This window comes from Entelurus aequoreus, linkage group LG27, assembly GCF_033978785.1.
Source record: "Entelurus aequoreus isolate RoL-2023_Sb linkage group LG27, RoL_Eaeq_v1.1, whole genome shotgun sequence".
NCBI classification, from domain to species: Eukaryota; Metazoa; Chordata; class Actinopteri; order Syngnathiformes; family Syngnathidae; genus Entelurus; species Entelurus aequoreus.
In genome coordinates, this window is record NC_084757.1 from 33,532,907 (window position 1) to 33,556,052 (window position 23,146).

At 33.8% G+C, this 23,146-nt stretch overlaps 1 protein-coding gene across 1 annotated transcript in view; it reads right to left on the reverse strand.

The window, feature by feature from the left end:
* gtpbp6 (GTP binding protein 6 (putative)) overlaps positions 1-23,146 on the reverse strand; it is a 64,412-nt gene that overhangs the window by 14,727 nt on the left and 26,539 nt on the right. Inside the window, exons 7-10 of the mRNA XM_062039467.1 lie at positions 10,622-11,004; positions 2,123-2,260; positions 1,990-2,060; positions 1,803-1,933 (exon numbers count right to left, since the gene is read on the reverse strand). Coding sequence (XP_061895451.1) covers positions 1,803-1,933; positions 1,990-2,060; positions 2,123-2,260; positions 10,622-11,004 — 723 coding nt within the window. The remainder of the gene's footprint in view (positions 1-1,802; positions 1,934-1,989; positions 2,061-2,122; positions 2,261-10,621; positions 11,005-23,146) is intronic.

Sequence of the window (23,146 nt, forward strand, 5' to 3'; positions counted from 1 at the left end):
TTTGGTAAATGTTTCCTTGATTTATTAAAACTGTTCCACTACAATAACGACCCAGTCTTTAGAAAGGAACAACTCCCTTCAAAAAGCTGTTCCTTCTCTAAGAGTGGGATTACTACGGCAGCCTCTGGGGGTCAAAAAGTGTTGAAGTTGAAAATAACAAGTTAACATATTTTTTAAGCTTGTTTCCTTTTCTTTATTTCAATTTTTTTAAACTGTTTTCAGGCCTTGTAACCAGTTTTGAAAAAGTTTCATTGGAACTATTAAACCAGATAATACATGGGGAGGATCATTTAAATTGGGACTCGTGTTGAATCGGGAATCGGATCTGAATCGAATCGTCACCTCTTTTAACAAAGATTGGAAAACAAATACTGTAGTAATGTTTTACTCATTTTATAGCACACAGACTTAAATGTAGGCACTAGATGGTAGGGGTCAACAACAAAAAACGAGTCAAATTTGACTTTATCCTGATTCTAAATTGCTTTTAAATTTTTAAATAACAAAAAAAATAATAAAAAAATTAAAATATTAAATAAATAAATAAAAATAAATAAATTAAAAAAATATATATATATATATATATAAAACATTTTTTAAATCAACTTAGAAAAGAACCCACATTTTATGAATATAAAATGTGTAAAAATACGTTTTAGGCCATGTCCATGCAACCAGGAGCTGTTCTAACCGGTTTTGACTGTAGTGATGTTTTACTCGTTTTACAGCACACAGACCTAAATGTATGCCCTACATGGTGAGGGGTGCACACATTCTTATTTACCCTAATGTAAATCATAATAAAAAATGTAAAAAATAATAATATATATTTTTAATGATTTATACTATTTTAAAATTAAAATAAACAATTTAAAATACAAAAAATGTATTTAAAAAAATTACTTTCAAAATGTTTTACTCGTTTTATAGCACACAGACTTAAATGTAGGCACTAGATGGTGAGGGTGAACACATTCTTATTTACCCTACTGTAAATCATAATAAAAAAATTAAAAAATATATATTTTAAAATTATTTATAAAAATAATTTCAAAGAAATATAAACAATTTAAAATACAAACAATTTATAAAAAATAAAAAAATCATTTTCAAAATGTTTTACTCGTTTTATAGCACACAGATTTAAATGTAGGCACTAGATGGTAGGGGTCAACAAAAAAAAACCAATTTAAATTTATCCTGATTCTAAATCACTTTTAAATAAAATTTAAAAAAAGTTAAAAAAATGTAATATATTATATATATATATATATATATATATATTTTATTTTTTTTTTAAAAATCAACTTGGAAAAAAAATACATATTTTATAAGACTAAAATGTGTAAAAATAAGTTTTAGGCCATCTTCATGCAACTAGAAGGAGCTTTTCTAACCCGTTTTGACTGTAGTGATGTTTTACTCATTTTATAGCACACAGACCTAAATGTAGGCACTAGATGGTGAGGGTGCACACATTCTTATTTACCCTACTGTAAATCATAATAAAAAATGTAAAAATTATTAATATATTGTTTTTAATTATTTATAAAAATAATGAATTAATAATAATAATAATACAATAATTTAAAAGAAAAAGAAAACATTTTAAATAAAAAAATAAAATTAATTTCAAAATGTTTAATTTGATAGTGAAATGATGAATTGGGAAAAGCATGGAGATTTGTTTCTTAGTCTTAGTTTAAAAAAAGGTGAGGTGTGTTTGTGGAGGGGTCTCAAAAGGAGGAACAAATCCCACCAAGCATGTTTGGATTGCAGAAAACAAAAATGGCGGCGGTTACCTGAGCAGGGGGATCTCGGCCAGAGAGATCTGCAACTTGGCCTCCTTAGTTCTGGCGTTGCAGCGGAAGATGTGGAGCACCACGGAGTACCGGTCCAGCACCTTCACCCCCCAGGCCTCCTCAAACTCTCTCTGGGGGCGCACGCTCGGTCAGTCTGCTCTCAGCACCTGGCTTCAGCCCGCCTTACCTCGGAGGACGGGGAGAGACGCTCCACGTTGACAAAAACCGCCGTGACGCCCGCTGTCCTCCTGATCCTGTCTGCGGGAGGAAAGCAGGTCTAGGTGCCACGTCTCCACGCCGGCCGGCAGGTGTCACGTTACCTGTGAGGGTCTGGAAGTTGCCTTTGCCGAAGATCATCTTCTTCTCCGGAGTCTTGGTGGACATGACCAGCTGGTCCACCACAGTCCACTTGTCCAGCGTGTTGATGAGGGCCACCGCCTCCGCCATCATCAGCTCGGCTGCAGAGGAGGGTCATGTGACCACAAAAGAAAATGACATGAAAAGTGGAATAAAAGAGCAAACGGGTGAAAAGTAAGGAGAAGAAGTTGCAAAGTTGACTCTAATAACACAAAGCTGCCATGCAGGCTGGTTTTTTAATTTAAAATGGTCATTTCTCAATGAATAATTTTAAATAAAAATCAATGTTATTATGAATTATTGACCTATTCAAGGCTCAAATCAAATATTCCACTTTGAAATATTTCTTTAGAGAAAATATTGCATATTTTGTGTGTTTGCCATATAAAAATTCATTTTCTTTGACAAAAAGGCATCAAACAAACAAAAAACCTTAAAAATAATAATAATGAAAACCTTAAGTCTTCATCAAATATTCCCCTTTTAAAATATTTTTTGGGAAAAATATTGCAAATTTTGTGTATTCGCCATATAAAAATGTGTTTTCTTTGGCAAAAAAGCATTAAAAAACAAAAAAACATTAAAAAAAATTAGGGATGTCCGATAATGGCTTTTTGCCGATATCCGATATTGTCCAACTCTTAATTACCGATACCGATATCAACCGATACTGATATATACAGTCGTGGAATTAACACATTATTATGCCTAATTTGGACCACCAGGTATGGTGAAGATAAGGTCCTTTTTAAAAAAATTAATAAAATAAAATAAGATAAATTAAAAACATTTTCTTGAATAAAAAAGAAAGTAAAACAATATAAAAACAGTTACATAGAAACTAGTAATGAATGAAAATGAGTCAAATTAACTGTTAAAGGTTAGTACTATTAGTGGACCAGCAGCACGCACAATCATGTGTGCTTACGGACTGTATCCCTTGCAGACTGTATTGATATATATTGATATATAATGTAGGAACCCGAATATTAATAACAGAAAGTGTAAATGGGGGAGGGAGGTTTTTTGGGTTGGTGTACTAATTGTAAGTGTATCTTGTGTTTTTTATGTTGATTTAATAAAAAAAACAAAATAAAAACACAGATAATAAAAAAAACGATACCGATAATTTCCGATATTACATTTTTTAAAGCATTTATCTCTCTGGAAAAAAAAAAAAAAAAAGTCAAGGCTCCATCAAATATTTCACTAATTAAATATTTTTTGGGAAAATATTGCAAAATCTTGTGTATTCGCCATATAAAAATCTGTTTTCTTTGACAAAAAGGCATAAAACAAACATCCATCCATTTTCTACCGCTTATTACCTTCGGGGTCGCTGGAGCCTATCTCAGCTACAATCGGGCGGAAGGCGGAGTACACCCTGGACAAGTCGCCACCTCATCGCAGGGCCAACACAGATAGACAGCCAACATTCACACTCACAAAAATAACAAATGTCCAGGCTTCATCAAATATTCCAGTTTTAAAATATTTTTTGGGGAAAATATTACAAAATGTCGTGTATTCGCCATATAAAAATCTGTTTTCTTTGACCAAGATTTGACAAAAAGGCATCAAACAAACAAAAAACTTCTTCTTTTTTTTTAAATAGTAAAAACTGCAGGCCTTCATGAAATATTCCACTTAAAAAAACATTTGGGAAAATATTGAAAATATTGCTTATTTTGTGTGTTTGCCGTGTAAAAATCTGTTTTCTTGAAAAAAAAAAAGAGGCATAAAACAAACAAACAAAAACATTAAAAATTAAAACTTATAATCAAAAAGATAAAACTGAAGTTGATCTAAAAATGTGTTAAAATTAAAAATATATATATATTTTCACACTTTTTTAAGTGGGGCCTTTTTTTAACACTAAGACTTTTAGTGGGATTAAAAAAAAAACTGTCATTGCTAAGCAAATAATTATGAATTAAAATCAATTATGTTATGAATTATTTACCTATTTAAGGCTCCATCAAATATTCCACTTTAAAATATTTTGGGGGGAAAATGTTGCATATTTTGTGTGTTTGCTATATAAAAATCTGTTTTCTTTGACAGAAAAGCATAAAACAAACAAAAAACATAAATAAAAAAAACCAAAGCCTCAAGGTTTCCCTAAAATATTTATTTACGGAAAATATTGCATATTTTGTGTGTTTGCATACAAAAATATGTTTTCTTTGACAAAAAGGCATAAAACAAACAAAGATATATATACAAAATAAAATAGGAACTTCAAGTTTCCATCAAATATTCCACTTGAAAAATGTTTTCATACAAAAATCAGTTTTCTTTGACAAAAAGGCATAAAACAAAGAAACAAAAACATGACAAACTAAAACTTATAATCAACGGATAAATCTGAAGTTGATCTAAACATGTGTTAAAAGTAAAAAAATATGTTTACACTTTTTTGGGTGGGGCCTTTTTTGAACACCAACAATTTTAGTGGGATTTTTTTTTAAAAACTGTCATTGCTAAGCAAATAATTATGAATTAACATCAGTGTTGTTATGAATTATAGACCTATTCAAGGCTCCATCAAATATTCCTCTTTGAAATATTTTTGGGGAAAATGTTGCATATTTTGTGTGTCGTAGAATTTCTGACCTTTTGACCTATATTTCTTGTCTTTTGAGAATGTCCGCTCATTTTCAATTCTCTTGTATTTTGTGCCATTGAATGGACCAGTTGTGGGACAAAAGTGAATATTAAGTCGTGCCAACCTGTCTACAGAATGTGTTGACTGTCTAAAGGATTCGAGTTGTTATGGAACAGATAGGGAAAAGATAAAAGACATTGACGCATTAGATAACAAACAATGACGCACAAGAGACATATAAAAAATGGCAGAAGACCGGAACTCGACAGTGATTTTGGCTTGTGTGTGTCTTGTTTACTCCGGAGTAACATGTGGTCTGTCTGCACGGCCAACTTAATTCAACCTGCACTTCTGATAATGGGTAAATAAATTTGTTGTACTAAACTACTTTTGTTGCCTGTTTAAGCTTCGGACAATCCACTACACTATATAAAAATATGTTTTCTTTGACAGAAAAGCATAAAACAAACAAAAAACATAAATAAAAATACAAAGCCTCAAGGTTCCATCAAATATTCCCTAAAATATTTATTTACGGAAAATATTGCATATTTTGTGTGTTTGCATACAAAAATATGTTTTCTTTGACAAGAAGGCATAAAACAAACAAAAATATATATACAAAATAAAATAAGAACTTCAAATCTCCATCAAATATTCCACTTGAAACATTTTTTCATACAAAAATCAGTTTTCTTTGACAAAAAGGCATCAAACAAACAAACAAAACATGACAAACTAAAACTTATAATCAACGGATAAATCTGAAGTTGATCTAAACGTGTTAAAAGTAAAAAAAATATGTTTACACTTTTTTGAGTGGGGCCTTTTTTGAACACCAACAATTTTAGTGGGATTTAAAAAAAACAACTGTCATTGCTAAGCAAATAATTATGAATTAACATCAGTGTTGTTATGAATTATTGACCAATTCAAGGCTCCATCAAATATTCCTCTTTGAAATATTTTGGGGGAAAATTTTGCATAGTTTTTGTTTTTGCCATAAAAACTGAGTTTTGACAAAAGGGCATACATAAACCATTAAGAAAAGCAAAAAAACTTCATATCCAGTGTTTGCGCAAGGAATTTTCAAAATGACCCCATCAAGTCATAAAAATGGGGTCCCACAGTCAATTTTAGGGGTCCCACTTTTTTGTAAGCGTTTTGAAAACAAATGATAAATGTATGCATTATCCTGTTATATCTCACATTCTATATTGTGTTTTGGAAAAAGGTTGTCATAAACGTAACTTCATTCATAAAAAAATAATACAAAAGAAAACAATTTTTTTTTTGCATATGTACATTTATTCAGTTATAAAAATTAATTCACTTTCTTCTTTCCTTAATGCATCTAAACTTTACAGCTGCCGGTATTTTTTTCTACATTTGTATTTAATAAGTTGCAGGTGTATTTATTTCAGAATAAAAATGTCAAACGTTTTTTGCTTGGGTCATGAAATGATGTTGTGCCAGGGCATACATACATTATTTATTTAACGCTTAAATCTCTGGAGTCTACATCAACTTCATATCCATCCCTCAATTCTAAGTTGTTTTTTTGTTGTTGTTGTTGTTTTGTATGTTTCTTTTCTGCCCTTTTTGTCAAAGAAAACTACGGGGTTTTTTTATGGCAAACACACAAAATATGCAAAATCTTCCACAAAAAATATTTGTCAAAGTGGAATATTTGATGTGAAGTAATGGGAACCTTGGCTAGGCCAATAATTCATAAAAACATTGATTTTGATTCAATATTATTTTTTGAGCAATGACACTTTTTAAAGACAAAAAAAACAGCTTTGTATTATTAGTCAACATTGCAACTTTTTCTAAATTACGTTCACCTTTAAGCTTTTTTATTCCACTTTTGTTATGTTTTTGTTTATTTTTAATAGTATTTTTAGAATGTGCCGTGGGCCTTTAAAACATTAGCTGTGGGCCGCAAATGGCCTCCGGAGCACACTTTTGACACCCCTGCTATAGATAATAAAACATTACATCTGATAAGTTTATGGATAAAAAGTTTATCATAACGCACAGTCAGCATCTTTGCTTCAGTAAACAATGACGTCACTGTCAACGATGCGAGCGACACTTGCTAACTTGTCAGCCACTTCTCCAAGAGACTCCTTTTGAACATTCCTCACACGTCAACACTTCAAAAGGCACATATTTGTTGACCTGCAAACTATGTTTTTGGGGTGGAGGAGTCTGGCGGGGCGCTGGTTAGCTTGAAGCTAACAGCTAGCCTGTCTACATCCTCAAACGATGTCGACCCAGCGGGAGATAAAAGTGAAGTTTCCATGGACTCACAAGGACTAAAACAAGTCATTTACTGGAGCCATGGCACAGGATGAAGTTAAAAAGGTTGACTTTACACTCACCTTAGTGTTTACCATCAAGTCTTTCTTTTGACAGCCCCTCGCGGTAAAGTTGTCCCAGTGCAAACTGAGGCAGTATTTGTCATTAATAAAACTTTCGGCGAATAAAAATTTACGACCAATAAAAACGCAATAAACGGGGACGGAAATTTGATCCGGCAAATATAAACAAAACACCGGTGGAAAGCGCTAATCAATCAAATTTAAAAAAACAAGCAAACCGGGCAGTAAAAAAATAATTTAAAAATCCGCGTCCAAGGGATAAATAAATAATGATAAATGGGTTATACTTGTATAGCGCTTTTCTACCTTCAAGGTACTCAAAGCGCTTTGACACTATTTCCACATTCACCCATTCACACACTGATGGAGGGAGCTGCCATGCAAGGCGCTAACCAGCAGCCATCAGGAGCAAGGGTGAAGTGTCTTGCCCAAGGACACAACGGACGTGACTAGGATGGTAGAACCCCAGTAACCAGCAACCCTCCGATTGCTGGCACGGCCACTCTACCAACTTCGCCACGGGATGCGCGGGCTTCTGGAATTGCGTGTCCTTCCTGATTTCAATGCGTAAAAAGTAGGGGTGTAACGGTACACAAAAATTTCGGTTGGGTACGTACCTCGGTTTAGAGGTCACGGTTCGGTTCATTTTCGGTACAGTAAGAAAACAACAAAAGGTACATTTTTGGGTTATTTATTTACTAAATTTGCAAAATCTTCAACCAAAAATAATTTTCTTAGTGTAATATTTGATGTGAAGTAATGGGAACCTTGGATAGGTCAATAATTCATAATAACATTGATTTTGATTCCAGTGTTTCCCACACATTCATTTATTTGTGGCGGCCCGCCACGAAAGGATTACGTCCGCCACAAATAAAAATAAAAATAAATGTTTTTTTTGTTTTGTTTTTGTCCTGTCTAGCTTCTCAGGCAAATCATATAGTTGATGTAGATGCCCATATAGGCTGTTCAAATTTACTTTACAAAAGAGAAGTGTAGGATACTTCTCTTGTTGCCTTATTTGTATTTGACCACTACTGTTTTCTGTTTATTTGTTACTGACTGTGGCAGGACACCTCTGCCTCTGTTTCACTTTATATTGCTGGTAAATAATATGGTTGTAGTAGTAGGCTAAAGTTAAATTATTTAGTATGCACTAATTAAAGGGGCAGAGCTTTAAGAGACATTTTAGATTTTATATTTTTACAAGATATATTTTTTGTAAGAACCACAATTAATAAATATATTCCAGTGAATAACTTATTGTTCAAATCTGTATATAAATATGTACATAAAGTGTTGTAATTATATTGTAAAATGGATGGATGGATGGACGTTTAAAACAAAACTGTTATTATTAATTAGTAAGTATACATTTTTTTAGCCTTTTTAGAGAAAATCATATCATTGTAGTAAATTATGCAAATTACTCGATGATGTCATGGTGACCACGCCCATAGCCACGCCCCCACCGCCACAGGTATCTTGGCAGTTTATGGGAAACACTGGATTCAATATTATGTTTTGAGCAATGACAGTTTGAAAGAAAAAACAACAGCTTTGTTTTATTAGTCAACGTTGCAACTTTTTCTAAATAACATTTAACCTTTAAGCTTTTTTATTTCACTTTTGTTATGTTTTTGTTGATTTTAATAGTATTTTTAGAATGTGCCGTGGGCCTTTAAAACATTAGCTGTGGGCCGCAAATGGCCTCCGGGGCACACTTTTGACACCCCTGCTATAGATAATAAAACATTAAATGTGATAAATCTATGGATAAAAAGCAGAGCCTGGCGACGCATGCGCGTTTATCATAACTCTCTCTGTCTCTGCCCCTCCCTCACCAATGCTGCTGCGCCCCCAATTTCTTTTGTTTTTAACCCCTTCTTAACCCTGAACGTACATTGAAAATACACGCAACCCTAACTCAAAATGCCGGACATTTGAGGCATTTAAGAAACTCCGCCCTGACAGCTCCGCAAAAGAGGACATGTCCGGTGAAAAGAGGACGTATGGTCAGTCTATCCTAGCCCGTTAGCTGCTAGCATGCCGTGTGTTGTGCCTCGGTGTGCATTGTTTACACAACGTGCGTTACGCTAATTAATATGTCCGTGTGGAAACTCGTTCGGTACACCTCCGAACCGAACCGGAACCCCCGTACCGAAACGGTTCAATACAAATACACGTACCGTTACACCCCTAGTAAAAAGACACAAGAAGTGCGTTAACGCCAACAGTAATATCAACAAAGTTGATCTCGAGATTGAAGCAATGACTAATAATAATTAGAGATGTCCGATAATGGCTTTTTTGCCGATATCCGATATTGTCCAACTCTTAATTACCGATTCCGATATCAACTGATACCGATATATACAGTCGTGGAATTAACACATTATTATTAGAGATGTCCGATAATGGCTTTTTTGCCGATATCCGATATTCCAATATTGTCCAACTCTAAATTACCGATATCAATCGATACCGATATATACAGTCATGGAATGAACACATTATTATGCCTAATTTTGTTGTGATGCCACGCTGGATGCATTAAACAATGTAACAAGGTTTTCCAAAATAAATCAACTCAAGTTATGGAAAAAAATGCCAACATGGCACTGCCATATTTATTATTGAAGTCATAAAGTGCATTATTTTTTTTTAACATGCCTCAAAACAGCAGCTTGGAATTTGGGACATGCTCTCCCTGAGAGAGCATGAGGAGGTTAAGGTGGGCGGGGTTTTGGGGTAGCGGGGGGTGTATATTGTAGCGTCCCCGAAGAGTTAGTGCTGCAAGGGGTTCTGGGTATTTGTTCTGTTGTGTTTATGTTGTGTCACGGTGCGGATGTTCTCCCGAAATGTGTTTGTCATTCTTGTTTGGTGTGGGTTCACAGTGTGGCGCATATTTGTAACAGTGCTAAAGTTGTTTATACGGCTACCCTCAGTGTGACCTGTATGGGTGTTGACCAAGTATGGTTTGCATTCACTTGTGTGTGTGAAAAGCCGTAGATATTATGTGATTCTCCCTACGTCCGTGTAAACAGCAGCGTTTTAAAAAGTCATACATTTTACTTTTTGAAACCGATACCGATAATTTCCGATATTACATTTTAGAGCATTTATCGGCCGATAATATCTGCAGTCCGATATTATCGGACATCTCTAATAATAATATTAATAAAAAATAACATTTTTTGACTTATTTTTAACATTTTTATGACTGAGACCCTTCTGGGTCCCCTAGACCAAACTTGAAGGGTTCTTAGAGGTAAAAAAAAAACATGTTTTTATATATATTGTATTGGTTTTGAAAATGAAAATATTAAAATGGCCCCTGCAAGTTTTGATTTTTCAGTTTGGCCCTCAGCGGAGCCAGTTTGGCCCACCCTGATTAGATGAAAAGAAGAAGATATCTTGTGGTTTTGTTCCAGTCAGGAGAACATGAATGTGTCACCTCCATTTACCTGTGGTCAGGTGTTGCTTTCTGCTCCCCCACTTGACGTCAGGGTGCACCACAAACACCCGGTGGTGGCCCCCCGCTCCTGGGACGACAATGTCCGGCTGCAGCTGCTGGAACATCTCCTCCACCTCCTGCTCCTCCATGAAGTCTTCATCCTCATCTTCTTCTTGGTTGCTAAAAGGTCCAGTCAGGTCTTGTGTGTGTTTGAGGGCGCAGCCGGAAAGGACAAACGCTCTGCTGCAGTGCGGCACGTAGGAACCTCCCGGCCGGGGAAGGCAGCTCATCCCCGGGGGGCCGCAGGTGGAAGCTCCCCTCAGGCTGTTGCGGAGCGGGAAAAGTCGGTGTAGCATGAGGAGCTTCCTCAACGCCGCCATGTTGGAAAGGTGCCTGTTAATAAATAAACTAACTTCAATCCAAATTGCTTATTTCCTCCCTCCTCACACTTCTTCTTGTGAGCTGGTAGATTGGCGCTGACGCATAGCCACCAACTCGACAGTTTATTAACTTTCATTGACGTCTTTCTGACATTGTTTTTCTACCAAAACATTGACTTTCTGCTACTCCTGCATTAATCAAGTTACCCTACATCAGGACTTGCAGGCAAACATGGTATTTTACTTGAACGCTACAATATTTTCTCAAGCTTTTCCCACCGGTCAAAATTATCATTGAGTGTAAAATAAAGTTATTTTACATCTGAAGACATAATAGAGTGGCATTTTACTCGCCGTAGCTGAGAGGGTGGCGTCTTCAAGACAAAACTCGGGAACTGTATTCTGTAGCTATTTGTTTTCTTGTGCGTCACTTCCGGTAAAGTTTTTGTTTCGTGAATTAAACATAAAATACACCATCCAGCGAAATACCATGACATACATGCATGTATAACTACTTTAAAATAATTATTAAAAAATATATATAAATGACTTATTTTGACCCCGTTTTCCGATAGCTAATAGCCTGCCCTCTAAAGGAGGGTTGTGTCATCGGTTCAAATGCTCTTCCGGTATTACATTTAGTTTTGAAATACATTTTACAATAACGACCCAGTCACGTCATAATGCAAATAATGAACTGATTAGTATACCAATTATTTTACAATGTTATTTAACGACTGAAAATATGTTTTAAAAAAAAAACTCGTTTTTGCAGTCTTTTCACCTTGTTAACACTGCCTCCTAAAGGACACCTGTGTCATTGCGCTTTAAAACTTCAAATTTTTGTTTTGTTTTGTTGTTCAGCAGCCGGTTTCGTTTTTAGTATGTCAATGTGTCAGTTATATTTATGTTAAAAAACAAAAATTTATTATAAATACATGTATTATTGACTATTCATGTTGGTGAATATATTGTGGAGACAAATTAGGACCAAAGGTTTTGTATTTATAAAACAAACTTTAAAACTGAAAAATCTAATTCAATATGACCCTTTTGCAGCTGTTACAGCTTCAACTCTTCTGGGAAGGCTGTCCACAAGATTGCGGAGTGTGTTTATAGGAATTTTCCACCATTCTTCTAAAAGCGCATTGGTGAGGTCACACACTGATGTTGGTCGAGAAGGTCTGGCTCTCAGTCTCCGTTCTAAAAATTTTAACAAATTAAAAACGTGAGAGAAAAGTTTGTTGCCAAAAGAAGAATTACAAAAAAAAAAGATAACTTAAAAGACATTTGTAATGTAAAATGTTTTAACCAAAATTAAGATTTGCAGCCTCCGAAAAATATACATATTTTTTTGTACAAAAATAAAATTGCAACAAAATGAATAATTGTATTTAATTGTAATAAATAATTTGCAGCCTCCAAAAAATAAAAAATAAAGTTTTGTTTTAAAAAAATTGCAACAAAATACAAATTTGCAACCAAAAAGTGTTAATAAAAAGTGTGTGAAGAAGAGAGGTTTTTTTGTAACTAAATAAAAATGTGCAACTAAAAAAATGTCAGCAAAAATATGTTGTAACAAAAACGTGAGAGAAAAGTTTGTAACCAAAAAAAGAATTACAAAAAAAAAATTACAACTTAAAATACATTTTTAATGTAAACTATTTTAACCAAAATTAAGATTTGCAGCCTCCAAAAAATAATAATAAAAAAATGTTCTATTAAAAAAATGGCAACAAAATAAATAAATAATTTAATTAAATTTTAATAAATATTTGCAGCCTCCAAAAAATATAATTGTTTCTATTTAAAAAAAAATGCAAAAAAAAAGCAAGTTAGAATTTAATTTTAATAAATAAATTGCAGCCTCCAAAAAATACATAATTTTTTCTATTAGAAAAAAAAATGCAAGAAAATACAAATTTGCAACCCAAAAAGTGTTAATAAAAAGTGTGACAGCAAAACAGTTTTTTGTAACTAGATAAAAATGTGCAACTAAAAAAATGTCAACAAAACTATGTTGTCACAAAAACGTTTGTAACCAAAGAAATTATAATTTAAAAGACATTTGTAATGTAAAATGTTTTAACCAAAATTTAAAATTGCAGCCTCCCAAAATAATTTTTTTCTATAAAAAAAAAATGCAACAAAATAAATAAGTAAATATATAATTTAATGTAATTTAAATAAATAAATTGCAGCCTCCAAAAAATATATAATGTTTTCTATTGGACAAGAAAATGTAACAAAATACAATTTTTCAACCAAAAAAGTGTAAATAAAAAGTGACAGCAAAACAGTTTTTTGTAACTAGAATGTGCAACTAAAAAAATTTCAACAAAAATATGTTGTAACAAAAACGTTTGTAACCAAAAAAATTATAATTTAAAAGTCATTCGTAATGTAAAATGCTTTAACCAAAATTAGAAATTGCAGCCTCCAAAAAGTATTTTTTTTCTATTTAAAAAAAAAAAAATGCAACAAAATAAATAAATAAATAATTTAATTTAATTTTAATAAATAATTTGCAGCCTCCAAAAAATAAAAATAAAATATATTAAAAAACAATTGCAAAAAAAAGAAGTTATAATTTAATTTTAATAAATACATTGCAGCCTCCAAAAAATATATAATTTTTTCTGTTGGAAAAAAAAATGCAAGAAAAAACAAATTTGCAACCAAAAAAGTGTTAATAAAAAGTGTGACAGCAAAACAGTTTTTTGTAACTAGATAAAAATGTGCAACTAAAAAAATGTCAACAAAACTATGTTGTCACAAAAACGTTTGTAACCAAAAAAATTATAATTTAAAAGACATTTGTAATGTAAAATGTTTTAACCAAAATTAAAAATTGCAGCCTCCAAAAATATATTTTATCTATAAAAAAAAAAAAATGCAACAAAATAAATAAATAAATAGATAATTTAATTTAATTTTAATAAATAAATTGCAGCCTCCAAAAAATACTTAATTTTTTCTATTGGAAAAAAAAAAGCAACAAAATACACATTTGCAACCAAAAAAGTGTTGATAAAAAGTGACAGCAAAACAGTTTTTTGTAACTAGAATGTGCAACTAAAAAAATGTCAGCAAAAATATGTTGTAACAAAAACGTTTGTAATCAAAAAAATTATAATTTAAAATGGTAAATGGGTTGTACTTGTATAGAGCTTTTCTACCTTTTTTAAGGAACTCAAAGCGCTTTGACACTATTTCCACATTCACCCCTTCACACACACACATTCACACACTGATGGCGGGAGCTGCCATGCCCGGCGCTAACCAGGCCCATCAGGAGCAAGGGTGAAGTGTCTTGCTCAAGGACACAACGGACGTGACTTGGATGGTAGAAGGTGGGGATTGAACCCCAGTAACCCTCAGATTGCTGGCACGGCCACTCTCCCAACTTCACCACGCCGTCCCCATTCGTAATGTAAAATGTTTTAACCAAAATTAAAAATTGCAGCCTCCAAAAAGTATTTTTTTGCTATTAAAAAAAAAAAAAGCAACAAAATAAATAAATAAATAATACAATTTAATTTTAATAAATAATTTGCAGCCTCCAAAAATGTTCTATTAAAAAAATTGCAAAAAAACCCCTAAAAAGTTATAATTTCATTTTAATTAAAAAATAAAGTTCTATTGGGAAAAAAATGCAACAAAATACAAATTTGCAACCAAACAAGTGTTAATAAAAAGTGTGACAGCAAAACAGTTTTTTGTAACTAGATAAAAATGTGCAACTAAAAAAATGTCAACAAAACTGTGTTGTCACAAAAACGTTTGTAACCAAAAAAATAATAATTTAAAAGACATTTGTAATGTAAAATGTTTTAACCAAAATTAAAAATTGCAGCCTCCAAAAATAATTTTTTTCTATAAAAAAAAAAATGCAACAAAATAAATAAATTAATAAATAATTTAATTTAATTTTAATAAATTGCAGCCTCCAAAAAAAATTTTTTTTTTTCTATTGGGAAAAAAAATGCAACAAAATACAAATTTGCAACCAAAAAAGTGTTAATAAAAAGTGTGACAGCAAAACAGTTTTTTGTAACTAGATAAAAATGTGCAACAAAAAAAATGTCAACAAAAATATGTTGTCACAAAAACGTTTGTAACCAAAAAAATTATAATTTAAAAGACATTTGTAATGTAAAATGTTTTAACCAAAATTAAAAATTGCAGCCTCCAAAAATATTTTTTTTCTATAAAAAAAAAAAATGCAACAAAATAAATAAATTAATAAATAATTTAATTTAATTTTAATAAATTGCAGCCTCCAAAAAATATATTTTTTTTTCTATTGGGAAAAAAAATGCAACAAAATACAAATTTGCAACCAAAAAAGTGTTAATAAAAAGTGTGACAGCAAAACAGTTTTTTGTAACTAGATAAAAATGTGCAACTAAAAAAATGTCAACAAAACTATGTTGTCACAAAAACGTTTGTAACCAAAAAAATTATAATTTAAAAGACATTTGTAATGTAAAATGTTTTAACCAAAATTAAAAATTGCAGCCTCCAAAAAGTATTTTGTTTCTATTCAAAAAAAAATTGCAACACATTTCCCACCAAAAAAAGTGTTAAAGTGTGAGAAGAAGAGCGTAGACAAAGATGGTGACTCACAGATGATGATTGGTTCCTAGCGTGACGCTGTGGGCGTAGTCCGGCTGAAAGACGCCGAACAGGTCGGACTCAAGTCTTGGTGGAAGACAGAAAGAAAGAAAGTTCCATGGAGTGTTGGCAGGATTTCCTTTGAGTCCGCGAGCCAACAAGACGCCACTTGAAGCTCACATTCCTTCAGGGACCACAGATGCCTCGGAGGAGCAGAGGAACATGACTTCACCTGGCAGGAAGTCTCACCTGAGTTTTCTTCCCAAACAACTTCCCAGTGGGGGGGCAGGTGGCCATGCTGGGACCACTGTGGCCCACAGGACTGCTGCTCGGCTTCATGGGCGTCTGCCACACGTCAGGTAAGAAGTCCTACCTCCCCCAGGGCTTGGGCCTCTGATATCCACACAAAAATACCAATTCCAATCACCTTTGTAATGTGTGTGCAAATCAGGTTCCAGATCAGGATCTGGTCCAGATCACGTTCTTAAATCATAACCTCCTTGTTTTTCTTTCACTTTTCTTTAAACACTTAGGCCTTCCCCATTTTCTGTATTAGAGTCACAGGTAAGCTGGAGCCTACACCAGCTGACTTCAGTTTACAATGAAAAGTTGCTGTAAAACCTAAGCTAACGTACTGCAAGGGACAAGAGGACACGCATGTTAGCATCATGCTATGCTATTATTACATGTTGACAATCATTCTAGGTTAATAGCATTAGCATAGCAACATAAGTTACATGCTAATGTTACATTTTAACATCATGCTAGGTTAGCAACACTGGCATAGTTATGTGAGCTACATGCTAACATTACATTTGATCATAATTCTAGACATGCAACACGAGCATAGCTATGTGAGCTACATGCTAACATTACATTTTAACATCATTGTAGAGTAGCAACACTAGCATAGCTATGAGAGCTACATACTAACATTACATTCTATCATCATGCTAGACTTGCAACACAAGCATAAATATGTGAGCTACATACAAAAACTGCATTTGATCACGATTCTAGACAAGTAACACTAGCATAGCTATCTGAGCTACATGCTAACATTACATTGTATCATAATTCTAGACAAGCAACACTAGCATATATATGCGGGCTACATGCTAACATTGCATTTTAACATCATTCCAGGTTAGCAACACTAACACTGCATTTTGTCATGATTCTAGACAAGTAACACTAGCATAGCTATCTGAGCTACATGCTAACATTACATTTTATCATAGTTCTAGACAAACAACACTAGCATATATATGTGAGCTACTTGCTAACATTGCAATTTAACATCATTCCAGGTTAGCAACACTAGCACTGCATTTTATCATGATTTTAGACAAGTAACACTAGCATAGCTATCTGAGCTACATGCTAACATTACATTTGATCATAATTCTAGACAAGCAACACTAGCATATATATACGAGCTACATGCTAACATTGCATTTTAACATCATTCCAGGTTAGCAACACTAGCACTGCATTTTGTCATGATTCTAGACAAGTAACACTAGCATAGTTATGTGAGCTACATGCTAACATTACATTTTTATCATAGTTCTAGACAAGCAACACTAGCATATATATGTGAGCTACATGCTAACATTGCAATTTAACATCATTCCAGGTTAGCAACACTAGCACTGCATTTTATCATGATTCTAGTCAAGTAACACTAGCATATATATGTGAGCTACATGCTAACATTGCAATTTAACATCATTCCAGGTTAGCAACACTAGCACTGCATTTTATCATGATTCTAGACAAGCAACACTAGCATATATATGTGAGCTACATGCTAACATTACATTTGATCATAATTCTAGACAAGCGACACTAGCATATATATGCGAGCTACATGCTAACATTGCATTTTAACATCATTCCAGGTTAGCAACACTAACACTGCATTTTGTCATGATTCTAGACAAGTAACACTAGCATAGTTATCTGAGCTACATGCTAACATTACATTTGATCATAATTCTAGACATGCAACACTAGCATAGCTATGTGAGCTACATGCTAAAATTACATTTTAACATCATTCTAGACTAGCAACACTAGCATAGTTATCAGAGCTACATGCTAACATTACATTTTAACATAATTCTAGACCAGCAACACTAGCATAGCTATGAGAGCTTCATACTAACATTACATTTTATCATCATGCTAGACTTGCAACACAAGCATAAATATGTGAGCTACATACAAAAACTGCATTTTATCATGACCCTAGACAAGTAACACTAGCATAGCTATGTGAGCTACATGCTAACATTACATTTTATCATAATTCTAGACAAACAACACTAGCATATATATGTGAGCTACATGCTAACATTGCATTTTAACATCATTCCACTGGGACTTAACATGATGTTAGTTTATTTGCACAAGCAGGTCTTCTACTTATATTTAGACATAGCAACCACAAAAGGACACAAACTTACTGTAAGCATGCTAATTTTCTAGCCAGTTTTACAGCTAAACTCCTCAGAGTCATATAACTTGGTACTTGACACATGCTAACTGTAAACATGCACATTTTTTAGCCAATTTTTCAGCTGAACTCCTGAGAGTCATATAACGTGCTACTTGACACATCTTAATTGTTAACATGTTAACTTTTTTGGCCAATTTCGCAGCTAAACTCTTCAGACTTATATAACTTGGTACTTGACACATGCTAACTGTTAGCATGCTAACTTTCTAGCCATTTTTGCAGCTAATCTTCTCAGGGTCATATAACGTGGTACTTGGCACATGCTTGCTGTAAACATGCTAATTTTAGCATGCTAATTTTCTAGCCAATTTTGCAGGTTAACTCCTCACAGTCATATAACTTGATACTTGACACATGCTAACTTTCTAGCCAATTTTGCAGCTAAACTCCTCAGACTCACATAACTTGGTACTTGACACATGCTAACGTTAACATGCTAATTTTAGCCTGCTAACTTTTTTGGCCAATTTTGTAGCTGAACGCATCAGTCATACAACTTGATACCCGACACATGCTAACTTTAGCGTGCTAATTTTTTTTGCCAATTTTGCATCATATAACTTGGTACTTGACACATTCTAACTGTTAACATGCTAATTTTAGCATGCTAACTTTTTAGCCAATTTTGCAGGTTAACTCCTCATAGTCCTATACTGGTACTTGACACATGCTAACTTTCTAGCCAATTTTGCAGCTAAACTCCTCAGACTCACATAACTTGGTACTTGACACATGTTAACGTTAACATGCTAACTTTTTTGGCCAATTTTGTAGCTGAACACATCAGTCATACAACTTGGTGCCCGACACATGCTAACTTTAGCATGCTAATTTTTTTGCCAATTTTGCGTCATATAACTTGGTACTTGACACATGTTAACTGTTATCATGCTAATTTTAGCATGCTAACTTTTTAGCCAATTTTGCAGCTTAACTCCACACAGTCATATAACTTGATACTTGACACATGCTAACTTTCTAGCCAATTTTGCAGCTAAACTCCTCAGACTCACATAACTTGGTACTTGACACATGCTAACGTTAACATGCTAATTTTAGCATGCTAACTTTTTTGGCCAATTTTGTAGCTGAACACATCAGTCATACAACTTGATACCCGACACATGCTAACTTTAGCGTGCTGATTTTTTTTGCCAATTTTGCATCATATAACTTGGTACTTGACACATTCTAACTGTTAACATGCTAATTTTAGCATGCTAACTTTTTAGCCAATTTTGCAGGTTAACTCCTCATAGTCTTATACTGGTACTTGACACATGCTAACTTTCTAGCCAATTTTGCAGCTAAACTCCTCAGACTCACATAACTTGGTACTTGACACATGTTAACGTTAACATGCTAACTTTTTTGGCCAATTTTGTAGCTGAACACATCAGTCATACAACTTGGTGCCCGACACATGCTAACTTTAGCATGCTAATTTTTTTGCCAATTTTGCGTCATATAACTTGGTACTTGACACATGTTAACTGTTAACATGCTAATTTTAGCATGCTAACTTTTTAGCCAATTTTGCAGCTTAACTCCACACAGTCATATAACTTGGTACTTGACACATGCTAACTTTCTAGCCAATTTTGCAGCTAAACTCCTCAGACTCATATAACTTGGTACTTGACACATGTTAACGTTAACATGCTAACTTTAGCATGCTAACTTTTTTGGCCAATTTTGTAGCTGAACACATCAGTCATACAACTTGGTGCCCGACACATGCTAACTTTAGCATGCTAATTTGTTTGCCAATTTTGCGTCATATAACTTGGTACTTGACACATGTTAACTGTTAACATGCTAATTTTAGCATGCTAACTTTTTAGCCAATTTTGCAGCTTAACTCCACACAGTCATATAACTTGGTACTTGACACATGCTAACTTTCTAGCCAATTTTGCAGCTAAACTCCTCAGACTCATATAACTTGGTACTTGACACATGTTAACGTTAGCATGCTAACTTTAGCATGCTAACTTTAGCATGCTAACTTTTTTGGCCAATTTTGTAGCTGAACACATCAGTCATACAACTTGGTGCCCGACACATGCTAACTTTAGCGTGCTAATTTTTTTGCCAATTTTGCGTCATATAACTTGGTACTTGACACATGCTAACTGTTAACATGCTAATTTTAGCATGCTAACTTTTTAGCCAATTTTGCAGCTTAACTCCACACAGTCATATAACTTGGTACTTGACACATGCTAATGTTAACATGCTAACTTTAACATGCTAACTTTTTTGGCCAATTTTGCAGCTGAACACATCAGTCATATAACTTGGTAACTGACACATGCTAACCTTAGCGTGCTACATTTTTTGGCCAATTTTGCAGCTTAACTCCTCACAGTCATATAACTTGATACTTGACACATGCTAACTTTCTAGCCAATTTTGCAGCTAAACTCCTCGCAGTCATATAACTTGGTACTTGACGCATGCTAACGTTAACATGCTAACTTCAGAATGCAATTTTTTTTTGGCCAATTTTGTAGCTGAACACATCAGTCATATAACTTGGTACCTGACACATGCTAACTTTAGTGTGCTAAATGTTTTGCCAATTTTGCAGCTTAACTCCTCACAGTCATATAACTTGATACTTGACACATGCTAACTTTCAAGCCAATTTTGCAGCTAAACTCCTCAGACTCATATAACTTGGTACTTGACACATGCTAATGTTAACATGCTAACTTTAGAATGCTAACTTTTTTGGCCAATTTTGCAGCTGAACACATCAGTCATATAACTTGGTACCTGACACATGCTAACTTTAGCGTGCTACATTTTTAGCCAATTTTGCGTCATATAACTTGGTACTTGACACATGCTAACTATTAACATGCTAATTTTAGCATGCTAACTTTTTAGCCAATTTTGCAGCTTAACTCCTCACAGTCATATAACTTGGTACTTGACACATGCTAATGTTAACATGCTAACTTTTTTTGGCCAATTTTTTAGCTGACACATCAGTCATATAACTTGGTACCTGACACATGCTAACTTTAGTGTGCTAAATCTTTTACCAATTTTGCAGCTTAACTCCTCACAGTCATATAACTTGATACTTGACACATGCTAACTTTCTAGCCAATTTTGCAGCTAAACTCCTCAGACTCATATAACTTGGTACTTGACACATGCTAACTGTTAACATGCAAATTTTAGCATGCTAACTTTTTTGGCCAATTTTGCAGCTGAACACAACAGTCATAACTTGGTACCTGACACATGCTAACTTTAGCGTGCAATTTTTTTTGCCAATTTTGCAGCTTAACTCCTCACAGTCATTTAACTTGATACTTGACACATGCTAACGTTAACATGCTAATTCTAACATACTAACATTCTAGCCAATTTTGCAGCTTAACTCCACAGTCATATAACTTGGTACTTGACACATGCTAACGTTAGCATGCTAACTTTTTTGGCCAATTTTGCAGCTGAACACAACAGTCATATAACTTGGTACCTGACACATGCTAACTTTAGCGAGCAATTTTTTTGCCAATTTTGCGTCATATAACTTGGTACTTGACACATACCAACTGTTAACATGCTAACTTCAGAATGCTAACTTTTTTGGCCAATTTTGTAGCTGAACACATCAGTCATATAACTTGGTACCTGACACATGCTAACTTTAGTGTGCTAAATGTATTGCCAATTTTGCAGTTTAACTCCTCACAGTCATATAACTTGATACTTGACACATGCTAACTTTCAAGCCAATTTTGCAGCTAAACTCCTCAGACTCACATAACTTGGTACTTGACACATGCTAATGTTAACATGCTAACTTTAGAATGCTAACTTTTTTGGCCAATTTTGCAGCTGAACACATCAGTCATATAACTTGGTACCTGACACATGCTAACTTTAGCGTGCTACATTTTTAGCCAATTTTGCGTCATATAACTAGGTACTTGACACATGCTAACTATCAACATGCTAATTTTAGCATGCTAACTTTTTAGCCAATTTTGCAGCTTAACTCCTCACAGTCATATAACTTGGTACTTGACACATGCTAACGTTAACATGCTAACTTTTTTTGGCCAATTTTTTAGCTGACACATCAGTCATATAACTTGGTACCTGACACATATGCTAACTTTAGTGTGCTAAATCTTTTGCCAATTTTGCAGCTTAACTCCTCACAGTCATATAACTTGATACTTGACACATGCTAACTTTCTAGTCACTTTTGCATCTAAGTTCCTCAGACTCATATATCTTGGTACTTGACACATGCTAACGTTAACATGCTAACTTTAACATGCTAACTTTTTAGCCAATTTTGCAGCTTAACTCCTCACAGTCATATAACTTGATACTTGACACATGCTAACTGTTAGCATGCTAACTTTCTAGCCAATTTTGCAGCTAAACTCCTCAGACTCATATAACTTGGTACTTGACACATGCTAACTGTTAACATGCTAATTTTTATCATGCTAACTTTTTTGGCCAATTTTGCAGCTGAACACAACAGTCATAACTTGGTACCTGACACATGCTAACTTTAGCGTGCAATTTTTTTTTGCCAATTTTGCAGCTTAACTCCTCACAGTCATTTAACTTGATACTTAACACATGCTAATGTTAACATGCTAATTTTAACATACTAACATTCTAGCCAATTTTGCAGCTTAACTCCACAGTCATATAACTTGGTACTTGACACCTGCTAACGTTAGCATGCTAACTTTTTTGGCCAATTTTGCAGCTGAACATGAACACAACAGTCATATAACTTGGTACCTGACACATGCTAACTTTAGCGAGCAATTTTTTTTGCCAATTTTGCGTCATATAACTTGGTACTTGACACATGCTAACTGTCAACATGCTAACTTCAGAATGCTAACTTTTTTGGCCAATTTTGTAGCTGAACACATCAGTCATATAACTTGTTACCTGACACATGCTAACTTTAGCATGCAAAATTTTTAGCCAATTTTGCAGCTTAACTCCTTACAGTCAT